The 14,702-nt window shown below is 28.6% G+C and overlaps 1 protein-coding gene and 1 non-coding gene across 2 annotated transcripts; both read right to left on the bottom strand.

The window, feature by feature from the left end:
* Nucleotides 1–245: 245 nt before the first annotated feature.
* On the bottom strand, nt 246–338 carry TRNAY-GUA (transfer RNA tyrosine (anticodon GUA)). Its single transcript has 2 exons — nt 302–338; nt 246–281 (listed from the first exon to the last, which is right to left on the bottom strand). It is a non-coding gene; the product is annotated as a tRNA-Tyr (tRNA).
* Nucleotides 339–6,423: 6,085 nt separating this feature from the next.
* Nucleotides 6,424–7,659, bottom strand: SDR2 (NAD(P)-binding Rossmann-fold superfamily protein). The gene is made up of 2 exons (XM_012234350.4): nt 7,474–7,659; nt 6,424–7,392 (listed from the first exon to the last, which is right to left on the bottom strand). Exons 1-2 carry the CDS (start codon nt 7,554–7,556, stop codon nt 6,555–6,557), a joined length of 921 nt encoding a protein of 306 aa, XP_012089740.1. The 5' UTR covers nt 7,557–7,659; the 3' UTR covers nt 6,424–6,554.
* Nucleotides 7,660–14,702: the final 7,043 nt, after the last annotated feature.

The raw sequence follows: 14,702 nt of genomic DNA, 5'->3' as shown, positions 1-14,702 counted from the left end.
TCAATAGCTGACAATTGAAGCACCACCTCAAGCACTGATTATAATTAATTTAATGTTGTGGTTGCTCATATATTACCTTCCAAATGTAACTTCATTACAAAAAAGAGAACACATAATAAGTAATAACCTTATTTTTGTTTTCCTAAATTATAATCTGCCCAATGCCAATAGTATATTTCTGAAAATTAGATCAGCAAAGGTGAAAAAAACATTTAATAATAATTAGAAAAACCAAAAGAAAAAGATCCGACCTGCCGGATTCGAACCAGCGACCTAAGGATTATCTGAAGGTTGATACCAGCTACAGTCCTCCGCTCTACCAACTGAGCTAAGGTCGGATGTTAATCTTAGCCCAAAATATTTCTAGTAATTTTAATGCTTAGCCATTTCATTATCTTTTCTTTTTAAATATAGAATCAGAATGGATGGTTTTATGTCTAGTGCCGGTTCTTCTCTCCGAGTTGAGAACGATCATTCAGATAGATGGGTAAACTAATGAGTTCAGATTAGAAATTATTACAAAGGCCAAAAAGATTAATCCGACCTGCCGATTCGAACCAGCAAGCTAAGGATTTTTACTGAAGGTTGAAACCAACTACAGGCCTCCGCTCTGCCAACTGAGCTAAGGTCGGATGCAGGTCTCGTACAAAATACGACAAAGAAAGGACTATTGCATTTGCAATCAATCACCTGCTGCTTCTACAAGGCTTAAGATGCCAATTTAGCTTCAAACATCCATTGCTTCTTCATTTTATGGATCCGGAAAATCCTCGCACTGCTTCAAGAATCAAGAGTATGTAAAATGCCTTTTTTTCTGGTCTACCTTCCACAACTAGCATTGGAAAAATATCAAACTATGCGGCCCATTGTTCTAGTAGTTTGGGCTTCTTTTCGAATACATATATTGGGCCATTCAAGAGACTCTTTTTGACTTTCAGAAAACAGGAGGGAGATCTATGGCTAATAAAAATATATGTATAAAACAAACATCTTTCTTCTAGAAAGTTTCAAGTGGAATTGCTATGTAGTTTTCCGTAGGATTAGAAAAGTTGTTGTGTCGTATAAGATTAGAAAAGTTAAGTTATGCCACGTAGGATTCCGAAATGTTTTAATTTATAAATAAATGTAAAACATAAATGTTAAGACATAATAATCAATAATATAGTAATAAATAATAATCATTTAACTTAATAAAAGATTAAATAAATAATTAGAATAAAAATAGTCATTTCAAAATCATAAACTTTTATTTAACTATATAAATAAATAAAATTAAATAGAATATTTTATTTTCTAACATTATTATTATTATATATTTTTCAAAAATGTTTATTATCATAATTACAATTCATAGAATTTTTAACTATAGTTATTAAATTAAATTTAAACATTGCAAATTTCAAAGTTATTTATCTACAAATCAATTTAATAAAAATTGAGATAAAAATTCTTATTAAATATTAAAAATTAATATTTATTAAATTATCTATGCATAGCACAAATATATAACCATAGAACCAAATACAATTGCATCTTTTAATTTTCTATTAGTTGTAACTAATTTGAATAAATAATTATCACAATCAGTATATAATAAATGATTATTTATTATCAATATATTTATCATCATTTGAAATCATGAATAATAAAAACTAATAATAAAAATTTGATTCAACAAAAGACTAAATGTTTTGATTTCAATTCAAGTCATTTAAAATTAATTTAAATAAATATTTTGCACAATAAACCTCTTAGTAAATGTGATGAATGATATGATATACATAACAACATTTTAAATATAGTTTGTAAATAACTATAGCTAGAATATATTTTTCACAATAAGAGTTTTATAATACATTTTATTTTATTTTATAATTTTAAATTGCAATTGACTAAATAGTTTTAAAGTTGAAACATTTATGATATAATTTAGATTAGTTGAAAATTTATTTGCATTTTCAAAAAAAGATTAATTTAATTTAACTGTGATTTGAATAATATATAAAAACATTTCAAATATAGCTTTGAATCAAATATAGTTAAAAAAAAAAAAAACTTATCACAATTAGTGTTTTATACTAAAAATGCAACTAATATTTGTTTTAAATATACTTTAACGAGAAAAAATCAAGAAAAATACATATTCTAGAAATAATTATATGCACTAATTTTTTTAATCTATTTTAAAAAATAAAAAGGGAGAATTTTTTTGGCTAATTAATGGTTTTCCGCCGTTAAATGAAATGATAACATTTGAGTAACATTTCTTTCACTATCATAATTAATAACTCCAATATTTATAACGAAATGCTATAAAATTTTTAATGAAACTCAATATTCAATCTCTACAAATTAGAAGAAATAATCGATGATTCAATTAGAAGGAAAATAGGAATATATTTTTATGTCTGTTTACATATAAAATAAGTAGGCGAATGACATGTTACGTAAACTCTTAAAAAGTCATTTTTTTTTATTAAGTAAATAAATAATTGATGAAATCATCCAACTTTTATATTTTTTTTAGTTCAGGAATAGATTTATCTTTGCTGTCAGAGCAAACTTGTCAATATATTAATTATTTATAAATAAAAACTAAAAAGCCCTAATGATCGATCCGAACCAATTAGATTTGAATTTTTCGCATATATAGTATTGGCTAGTGGACACCCAAACATGAATTTGTGAATTACTATATAATATTAAGACCGAAAGCCAAATTGGCAATGGCAGGTAGAGAAGACAGAGGCAGGCAATATGTTTGAATTTCGACAGCCTCTTCGTTCAAAGACTGAAAAATTCTTTCTTTCTTACATTGTTGAATTCCGAGGTTTGATTTTAATTAGCTGTCCATAACTAGCTTTTGACTAATCTAAATATTAAAAAATTGTGGTTTCTGTTCAATGCATGCCAGCTCTTTACTCTCGGAGAAGAAATCAATTCCAGTGGAGGGATTTCACTTTCCAGCACTATTATTAATCATCCATCCAAACACATATACACATGCTTCTGTTAAAAAGAAAAAAAAGACTGATATGAAACTTTAGGTTGTGTCAGTTAATTGCATTTGTTAAACACCTATTAGGGTTTCTTAATTATATATTTCCAGCATCATTAACTAAAATCCTGGAAGGTTTGGGATGCAATTATTTATATTTTTATATTTTGAAAGTACAAAATGTAAAATAAAAAATTCTTGGATTGGCTATTAAGTAGTTGGTAAATGATTTTGAAGAAAGCTTTGTATATTTTGTTTGGCTGACAAAGGAATGAAGGAAAAAAAAGCAATAAAAAGACAAGTGGGAGGTGCATTTCTATGTATTTGGACCAGTCAATGTCTCTTCCATTCAATTATTCCACCATATTTCCCATTGGAGAAAATCTTTCTTTTTTTCTTTTTTTTTTTTTAATATTCTGTCAACATTATTAAGACCAACATTTTCTCCTTAATATTACTTCTCCCTAAATAATTTATGAGGACTAATAAGCATTAGAGAAAAAATCTTTTTTTTTTCCTTGAGAAACAATAATATTTTTAGTTACCCTTAAATTGAAATTCATTAGTAAAGTATTTATATAAGCATTTTATAGTATAAAAAAATGAAGACAAATTATTAGTACTCATATTCTCTCTCCTTTCTCTTTGTTGAATGTCACAATGTCAAAATGAATATACTCTATACTTTGGTAAGGTACGCAAAATAACGCAAAGTAAGATTAAAATTTCTAAGATAAAAAGGATATGTTGTTAACAATTGAAAAAGTTAAAGAGATTTTTAAAATCGCATAGAAAATAAAAAATGGCACATGAGAATAAAAATGGGACAAAGAATCATGCAGGAATTGAATCATAGAGAGAATCTTACACATGAATTATCCTTCTGACATTGTGACGTTGTAACACTCAACTCAAGGAGAGAGAAAATATTGATCTGTAATGCTGCTTGACAGTTAAAATAAATTAAAAATTTATTGTTGTTTGTTGCAATCATAATATAACAGTGTTTTGTCACACTATCACCGGAATAAAAGCCTTTAAAATATCAAGAAAACACAATTCTAGTAAATATTTTTCATAAAACACCGTTTTCGAAAATAGTTTTTTTGCAAAACATCATTTTGGTAAAAAAACTCAATTCTATTACTATGTCTTCTGTAGCTGTAGTTTAAAAAAGAAAAAGAAAATTAGCTTTTAAATTTTGGAATCAAATTATAATTGAAATATTTTATCATTTTCTAGATTCTCTAATATATCTTATATTTTCTTCTTGGAGGTTCTCTAATTTTTATTCAGTTGAATTTGAATAACTACATTGAAATTTACATGTGATGCTACTGCTTTTTTTAAAAAAGAAAAGAAAAGAAAAAAAGGATAATATATAAAATATTATAAAATTCTGTCTCCAAAAGAGGACATATTGTAATTTGAAAGTTACCAAAATCTAGGATTTGCAAACTAACTAGGAGATCTAAACCTAGTAGTAACTAGTAAGTCTCTATACCTATAATTGGTTTTTTTTTTTTTTTTTTTTTTTTTTTTTTTTTTTTGAAAGGGACCTATAATTGGTTTTTGTTATACCTTATTCTAATTAATTTGCTTGGCTGTCTTTAATTGACTTTTCCTTAAGCTCCCTATCAAAATTCAAGAATCTATATTTCAGTCCATTGGTTAACCATGATAGCCTTGAATTTGATGGATAGAGTAGTTTGTTTTTTCCAAGAATGAATTTGAACGCACCACAACTCAACCTTTCTCTTCCAACCTCCAACTTCCTTTGAAATTAAGGGCATGTTAAGCATAATTAGCTATTGACTGTTTAATATTGTTTAGCTGTTAACTGTTTGAATAGCGTTTCATGAAAAATTACTCAAACAGCTCACTAAACGTTACATGAGTTAATTCTTAACAAAACATTATTTTAACCTCTAAAAATTAGTTTAAACGCTATATTACTAAACGCTATAAAAAGTAACGTTTACCACTTAAAAGTTGTTGCCAAACACAGCTTAAATTAAGTTTTTTTTTATATTAAATTAAGTTTTTACTCTCTAATTAATTAATTAATTAAAAATTTTAATATATGTGTTAGTGGGTTCCTAGCCACCGCAACGTTATCCCCTGAAAAATGCACTGTTTTAAAGTTAAAGTTGCAATTTGCAAGTTGTGGTTTTTTTTAATTGAATTGGATAATTCTAAGTACTTATTAAGTAATTCTTTATGCACTAGACTAGTTTTTTTCTTTTTTATTATGTATAACTAGGAGATTTAATCTCCTTGAGCCGTAGGGTGTAAAAGTTAAAGTTTTTGACTCTTCCAACAAAGTGCGTTTTCCGGAAATCGAACTTGTGTTCTCACACTTACTGAAATTGGAATCGTTAACCACTTCAACTAACACTTTGTTAGTAGACTAGTCATATTATTTAATTAGCCTTCACCATTTTTTTCATTTGCTTTTTGTAAAAGAATGGTATATGGCTAGCTGTAACTATTATGTATATAAGACTTTGGTAAATTTTTTACAAGCGTTCTGGTGATTAATTGTCTATCTCAATGGTTTTTTTTCCACTAAAGTATTGTGATTAGTTAAGTGAGAAGATTAGTGTTGACTGAATCTGCTAACTTGTAATTAAATGAAATTAATTATATTTGCTGTTCTTTTGGTCCTACTACTAGTATTTGACCTCTGCCGAAAGCAAAGGCTGCAGGCAGAAAGAAAGAAAGGTAAGTGGAGAAATGTAACCACTGCAAGGAAGAACATTCAAGATTCAACAAGCAGCCTCTGCGACTTTGTAACATTGACAAATCACAATTTATTTATTTATGATAGCTACAACCTGTAAATACTTTTCTTGCCTCTCTCTTTCTCTCTCTCTCTCTCTCTCTCTCTCTCTCTCTCTCTCTCTCTCTCTCTATATATATATATATACATATATTTTACATATTTGAAAAATTCTTTTGCTATTCGATGGAGTGCATAGTTTAGAGGAAGAAAAAAAGCTTCACTATCATTGATTCTCATTAAAAAAAAAAAAATTATTGATTTTTCTATTTTATTATGTCTCACTTCATCTAATTAATTAGAGTTAATTACAGAATAGCTCTTAAGGTTTGGCTTAATAGTACACTTTTGTCCTTTTTCTTCAAAATTATTGTAATTCTAGTCCTTGAAAATTTTTAATAACATTATTTACAAATTTTGTATTGTTCATTAGTGGCAGTATAAAGACTAAAATTAGTATTTTTTTTTTTAAACAGTGAAAATCAAAAGAGTATATTAATACAAACTTGGGGAAATTTTTCTTTTTATTATCTCGCATTTTATCTCCAAGAAAATGGCACCGACCACTTCCACTTCCACAACTCTTGTAATCAAGTTTAAATTAAAATAAAAAATTCATTAGCACAAAAAAACAGAGAATCAATTGACAGAGAGAGAATCTTACACTTTCTATTTCATAATAATGAATTAAAAGCTACAAATAAAGAAAAATGAAAAAATCTCAATAAAGAAAAAGAAGAAAAAAAGAAAAAAGAAGGCATTTGCAAATTCTATTTACAAACCAATACAATTTCTTGAAGTAGTAATTCCACCATCTACAACAAGATTATGACCACTAACATATTTAGATTCATCACTAGCAAGATAAAGAGCAGCTTCAGCAATATCTTTGGCCCTTAATGTTGGTCCTCTTAGATTAGCCAATCCTCTAACAAACTCCTCCATTTTTTCCACTTCTTCCTCACAAGGCAACCCATAATTCATACAATCCTCTTCTTCTTCCTCTTCACCACTGCTACTACTTCTCCATGCATTGACAAGCATAGAAGTAGCCACCCCAAATGGAGATATACAATTAACCCTAATTCCATATCTCCCAAGCTCACAAGCTGTATTCTTTGTTAATCCAACAATGGCATGCTTTGAAGCTGTATAAGCATGTGGCCCAAGACCTCCCATAACACCTGCAACACTTGCTGTAGAAATTATACAACCAACTTTTCTTGGTATCATAACTCGAGCTGCGTGCTTAATGCCTAAGGCAACACCTTTAACGTTCACGCGCATGATTTTGTCGAACTCATCAACATCAAAATCAAGAATGCTTTTGTTCTTGGGTTGGTTTCCGAGAATTCCTGCATTGTTGAACAGAATATCGAGGCGACCGTAGTGAGAAACTGTTGAGTTTATTAGGTTTTCTATGTCTTCTTCCTGACTTACATCACAATGAACATAAGTTACTGATGGAGATAAAGCGTTTGCAATTATTGTTCCTAATGTGTCTTCAATATCTGCTATTACTACTTTTGCTCCATGTCTTGCAAACAATCTTGCTGTCGCCTCTCCTATTCCTCTTGCTCCCCCTGTAACTATAGCGACTTTCCCTTCCAATCTGCCAGAAAAAGAATTGTTGTTAAGTAAAGATAATGAAACAAAGAAAAGTTAATCAACAGAGAAATTTATTATGAAGTACCTTCTAGGAGGAGGAGGATTATTTTCCCTTCCCAAAACATGAATGCCATGAAGGGTTTTCTCAGGCATCAGTTGAGCAGGCATGGTTTTATCCAAGTGAAGAAAAAAGAGAGACAGAGAGAGGAAGTAAACTATAAGAGAGAATACTGAAATTGTCAAATTGATAAGTCTAAGAAGAGAATTTATAGGCAGTGTGAATATTGAAATTGTCAGGGTGTGGGTTTCGTTAGTGTGCAGTTTTCTATTTCAGGGCATATGCCATACGGGTTGCAAGGTAACTTCCTTGTAAAATGTTGGCCTCTACTAATGAAAAACCCAACCCTTATTGTCATTATTATTAATTAATTTGCTTGTCCCAAAGGACAAGATTCCCACACTGTAATACGCATAAAAATCTAATTCTAAGATAATTAACCAAAAAAAATATCTAATCTCGCATGTTCTTGTGATTTAGTCAATCTGTATATTTATTTATTAAAAAAAAAAAAAAAAACTTTCCTAGTCCTATTGATGCACAAATGTCTATCTGTATTAAAAGGGATTTTTTTTTTTCAACTAATCCGGATCAAATTCACCATTTTAATCGAAAACTACTCTAAGTCTATACTTTAAGAGTTTAATTAGAAATACAATTTTATCCTCAACTTGTTTTGCATTTGATGTCATTAAAGAAATCTTTTCCACACAAATAAACATGCTTTAGGTGTGAATTAACGTTTTTGAGTACCAATAAAATGCATTTAGATCGCAATTTCGTTTCTCGTTACGTTTAATGTAGTTGGCTTATTTTCCACAAACAAATAAACATACTTCTTTCATTCTATTTGGATAATCAAGAATGGAGTTCACTTAATGAAATGAGTACTCATTTCTTGCTTTTGAAAATGAGTTAAACAAGCTCTGAAGCAGAGAGAAACATAGACCAAATGTAACTTAATTTAGCTCCAATGAAGGTGTACTAATTTAATTTAATCTAATTTCAAATGTGATTAAGTGTGACTCGATCAAGTATAACTAGGTTTGATTATTTAAATAAAAATTGAAACTAAGTGTAACAATCAATCGTTACTCAATTTAACTCCAATCTTTAGGTGTCTTAATTTAATTTCATTCTAAATATAACTTAATATGATTTAATCGAAGGAGATTTTACTTAATTCAAATTAGAGTGTCTTAATTTAATTTAATACCTAAGACTTGCCAAGTGTGATTTAATCTAATTTTGATTAGGGTGTCACATATTAATAAATTTCCAAGTGTGAGTTAATCAAGTAACTTAATTTGGTTCCGATTAGGTGATTTAGTTTAATTCAATTTATTTTCAAACATGACTTAATTTAATTCAAATTTTATATCAATTTAATAAAATTTCAAGGATGTTTTAATTTAATTCTGATTATGGTGTCTCAGTTTAATTAATTGAATTTCAAATATGACTAAAATGTAACTTAATTTATTTCAATCAAGTGTTTTAATTTAATTTAATTTCAAATGTGACACAATGTGGCTTAATCCAGGTAACTTATTATCTAAATAGATCTTGAAATCAAATACGACTTATTCAATTATTACTTAATTTAATTTCAATTTTGGTATCATAAATTAATTTAATTCCTAACGTGGCTTAATCAAGATTGACTTAATTGAATTCAATTAGAGTGTTTTAGTTTCAATTAATTTAAATTCTAGTATGGTTTAATTTAATTTCAATTAGGATTATCTCAATCCAATAAAATTTTAAATATCCCTTAATTCTATTTCTCTTTGGATATATTAAATATAATGTATTTATCCAATGAATTCAATATTCTAAAACTTTTAATTAATAAACAATGGACTATGAATTTATAATACTATTTTATATTTTAATATTTACATGAATTTTTGTGTATTTGTAAAAGGAAATCAAACCTAATTAACTAAAATTAAATAGCAACAAGAAGTACTTTGTAAAAGAAAGCTAAAAATAAATAGCAACAAAAAAATACTTTGTAAAAGAGAAATACTAAGTATATTAAAAATTCTGTTATAGTTCGGAATTGAATTCCTATACTTGACTTTATTACTTCGAGTCCAATGCCACTAAGCTACAAATGAAATAATGTTGCACAAGAAAAATTTATCATTCGAGATCTACGGTGGCCGTTCACAACCTTCCCCCTCTCCATCACAGTCTATAACCACTTCCGTACTACTCTATTTTGTCATGCACTTTAATGTTCAATTACGTAGTTTCGAATGAAAAAAAAAATCAAATAATCATTAATATATGGAATGAAATTGATTTTCAAAGAGAATTAATTGTAATATTTATATGTTTGACACTTTCCTGATTGTATTTAATATCATATAGCCTCGTACATTTTATAAAGATACTTTAATGTGATTTTCAAAAATATACGAGTAAATATACACATTTTAAATTTAATTTTCAATTTTCAGTACATAATATTTGACAAGGGCATTAATGTTATAAAATCACTCATGATTCATATCAAAACCAACTATGATTTGGATCGTTACGAGCCAAAAATCTTTTCCGTGGGTATATATATATTGATTTTCTTAGTTGCCCTTTCCATAAGTATTCTCTTATAGATCGAAAACTGATTTTGTTGAGACCATCTACCGAATTAACCCTACCTTACTACTTAAACCACTTTCTACATTTTTTTTTTCAATTATATTTATATTTACCACTTAAATCACTCTATAAAATTAAATAAAATTTGTGGTTTAACAATATTAATTGTATTTTTTAATCAATGAAAAAGTAAAACTGGACTTATTATTACGAGACAGAAAAATAATAAGTAATTTCTTTTTTTATATAATCGTGATTCATGAGGGATTAGTTTGATACAGGTAAAACCTAGTTAGCTTGTTTGGGTGCTCGATGCGAGACCTTTTGTCCAAATGAATGTGCACATGGTTGAACAGATTTCTACCCTTACGCAAGTGGCTCGTACGATGCTGAATTGTTCAATACAAGAAAACAGGCTCAAGTGAGCGACTAAAATCTGCCTCCCTTCAAACTGCATTCTTCCTCCTCGATAGTATAATGTTAACGAGAACTTAATAAAATAATAAAAAATGGAAAATAACTCCTAAAAACTTGTATTAAGATTGGAATTTTCTCTTATTATACTTTTTTTTTTTTAACCGTTCAGTGTCTGAAATCCACTAGCCCGTCTAATCTAGATTCGTATTGGGTAAACCCATAAAGGACGTAAAACGCTTTCTTCCGAGTATTTAAAGGGATTTCATACTCAGAACTCGAACCTTATTTTTGGTTAAAAAAGAATGGATTCTTGTCGTTTATCTCATATCTTGAGTGTCTACAATATTAGTATTATTATATTATGCGCAGTTAGCCTGGTAGCTGGTTGATCAATAATTGTTTAATTAAACGAGAAAGCTACCAGAATCGAAAAGATTGCATCCAAGCTTAAGCCAGACTGGAGAAGAATATATATCTTAGACTAAAATGAACCATGACTCGTGCCTAAGATTTTGGTCAATGTTAAGTATCTAAAACCCATTAAACAAATGAGTAGTAGTTGTGCTGTGCATTGAAATTATTTATCTTATCAGAGGGAGGGATGACCGCCTTTATTATTTTAACAACACTTGCATTTGCACATATTCCTACCACCAAATGTTTTTAAAAAATGTCAAGAAAGACACTTCAATCTTCAGTGCTTTTGGTATTTTTTAGTGGGTGTTAATTTCTCTCTTTTTATGTTGTTACTCCTTATTAATGAGCTTTTATGTAGATATTTTATTTTTCCATCAATCGAAATATAAAATGAATGATTGATTGGTTATGGTCGGAGATTTCAGATCTTCGTTATAATAAATTTTCGGTAAAACGAAGTTCAAGATAATATTGTAAAAAATTTATTTTATTATACTTTTTAAAATAGACCGAGTTTTACCCTGAAAATGAACATTTTTTACCAAGATCATTTCGAAACAAAAAATTTTAATTTTCTACATTTGTAATTTTTATTCATATGGAAATATTATAATTTACTAAACTTATATTTATTTGTAATGAATTGTCAAGTTAAAAAAAAGTGTACATTTATTTTTATTTTTTATTCAATTTTTTAAATTTTAAAATTGATTATTTTTATTTTTTTATGCTGTCATATTTTCTTTTAGTTCTGTTATATTTTCCATAATATAAATTATATAACTTAGATTGTACCTGAATTATTAGTCACCCGGCAGCCACTACACATGTTCTCATAGTTTTGGTAATACCGGAACTATGGCTTGTACTATAATATTATTTCTTTGTAAGATTTTAAAATTCGAATTAATATTTAACGAATTAGGAACGGGATTTTGAATACAACTCAATTCGAAGGATTCCAGCTAAGATCTTAATTAAAAGTCGGGTTGACTTGTTTAGACGGTTCATTTATGGATTTGAAAGAATATATTTTTAACATTTCATTGAAAAAAAAGAATAAAATGGAAATGATATTTAAAATATTTTTATTTTTATTTGTTTAATTCATAAATAGCTACCTAACTCGAATCTAGATAGATTTAATTTTCAAAAATCTTCTTTTACTTAAAAGTTTTAAACCCTCTTAATCTCTAAAAAATTAAAAGTCTTTACCAATAAAATATTAGTTCAAGTGGTAAGAGATTCCAACTCTTTCTGTAAGCGTGAAAAAGATCATATAAATACTATTTATTCGATCTCCAAAAAGTGTATTTTTCTGTACGGACTAAAATCCTGCTTTTGCTGTTACAGCTCTTTTGTTTTTTTCTCTCTCTCTCATTTAGCCAAAAGATCAGATAAGTACTATTTGATTAAGGTTTAAAAAAATTAGAGAAGCATATGGCAGGCCAGCCCCGAACTAGTAATGCTGGCAGTGGCAACATTAAGTTAAGCTCTTGTCATTTTTTGATAAGATCACCATATAATAATTTATCATTTCCCTCCTTGCTCCTTCCTTTTCTTTTTGTTAAGGAAAAGCAAAAGTAAACCCACATTTTTTTTGTGTAAATTATCTGAGTTGATCGTGACATTGTGATTTCTCATTTTAAATTTTAATTAGAATCTATTTAAATATAATTAAACGGAATGATCATGTTTTCTTTGAAAATGGAATTTTCCAAAATATATGTATATATAGTAAGCAATAAATGAATATATTTTATGATCTTCTTAACTCAAAATCAAAGTATAGATTATCATCATGCTAAGGTAGCAAATACTAACTGCTTAGGTGTCTAAGTGAAATGTTTTTCTCCATAGTCCTATCTAGGGGTGGCCAAATTACAGTTCGAGGAACTAAAACTGTCGATTCCATTCGGTGGGAACCGAAACCGGAATCGGTGGGAATCGAAATCGGTTCAAACCAGAACCGGTGACCTACGATTCGGTTCTAGTTTCATCATTTTTGAAACCGTGAACCAGCGATTTCAAGAACCAATTAGGGAACCGGCCGGTTTTAAAATGTTCTCTACTTTTTTATTTTATAATTATGCAATTCTCCGAAAAACCGATCGAGAACTAGTCAGAACCATCGGTTTTGAAATCGTTGAAGAACCAGAATCGAAACCGAAACCAGAACCGTGAACTTTCAATTCAGTTCCAAAACCGTGGCCATATCTAGCCCTATCATAGCATATAAAAATAGCGTTGCACATATTTATATGTGTGTGTATATGTATGTATATATTTCACTGAGGTATCTTCCCCATTTTTTCATTTACACGCACATTCTCACTTTGTTGGACATTGGAGCAAGCTCAATTGTAGAGACTCCGATTCCCAATCTTTAATTGGGTCTCGTGGTGGCGAAACTTTGGAGCTAAAATCATATGCTAATGGGCCCCCAATGTCCAAATTCCCACAAACCCAAAAAATAAGAGGAGGAACATCGATGTCATTGACCTAAATCGGTCATTTACGATTTATAAACCATTAATGGAGTTGTCTTAAGGGAATTTAGCACGTTTTTAGTCCCGTTAACGTTCCTTTATATTATTTGATTCATTAGATGCCAATGTTGTTCCCAAATCTTTCGGCATAAATCATTAACAAAGAAAAAGTTTAAAAAACAAAATATATAATGCTATAGTGGTATAATTGTCATCAATTGCTTTTCTTTTTTTCCGTTTTTTCTTTTTTACGAAAAGAAAAAAAAAATGCAATTGATTGCTACACATTACCAAACAACTAACTTTTTATATACATATATGGCATTTATTAAAAAATAATTATGTATATTTAAAGTTACAAGTTAATTTTCATTTTTAAGAAGTAATGACTTATTTTAGAATAATTAGATAGATAATATTATTTAGAAGTGAGCTAATGTTTTTTAACATTAGGTCCACCACATTAAACTTGTGTGGAATTAATGCTTAATAGAGGTATTATCTAATAATATAAAAGATTTCCCAAATCCTTAAAAGATGTTTAAATTGCATAAATGTATTGCTTTTGAAGTATATATATAGTATTAAACGGAGTGCCAAAATTGGCACATTGCCATAACATAACCTTTATGCATCTCTCCACTACATAAAGGGAGTGCAAAAAGAAGGTTATGTTGTTGAGTGACTTTGTGATTGAGAATGACTTCTAAAGAAAAATGGTGATGGAGAATGAGATGGAGGATGGGTTTTCTTGATTGGCCTCATTAAAATGTCACAAAAGAAAAATGAAAGTGACCTTCCAATTGGAACAACTCATACAACATTTAAAGATGATTTTTTTTTTTCTATGTATGTGTACCTAAGAGTTTTTTATTTTTCGGAAATAAAGGGTTTTAATTGATTAGTAGTTTATTTATCCTGAATTACTATATATCTTCTCAAGAAAATAAAAAGTAAATTATTACATTTCGACACAATGAAGCAGTCCGAAGACAGCGGATAGAGCAAAAGCTCCTAACAAACTTTTAGGATAGTAAGGCTAGCTAGAATAGTAGAAATGTAAGTATTTTTATTTTAAAAATTTTAAAAATTAAATATTTTAGATATTATTATTAAATATTATTAGTTAATATGTGATAATAAATTTTTTTTTCAAAAAAAAGGAAGAAAGAAAGAAAGAAGAAATGGACTTCTCATAACATGGATGTCTCTAATCAACTATGGTTGGTTTGGTCCAATTTGATGGGCTTGGCATTCGGTCAAAAAAGCCACATGGTGGATTGGAACACACTGGGCCTACGGCCCTAGAAATTTATCTCCATC

Source organism: Jatropha curcas, chromosome 2 (assembly GCF_041381405.1).
Source record: "Jatropha curcas cultivar XTBG-Jc1 chromosome 2, XTBG_Jcur_1.0, whole genome shotgun sequence".
Lineage (NCBI taxonomy): Eukaryota > Viridiplantae > Streptophyta > Magnoliopsida > Malpighiales > Euphorbiaceae > Jatropha > Jatropha curcas.
The sequence above is the reverse complement of the archived record's forward strand: the minus strand, read 5'-3'. Positions and strand labels throughout refer to the sequence as shown.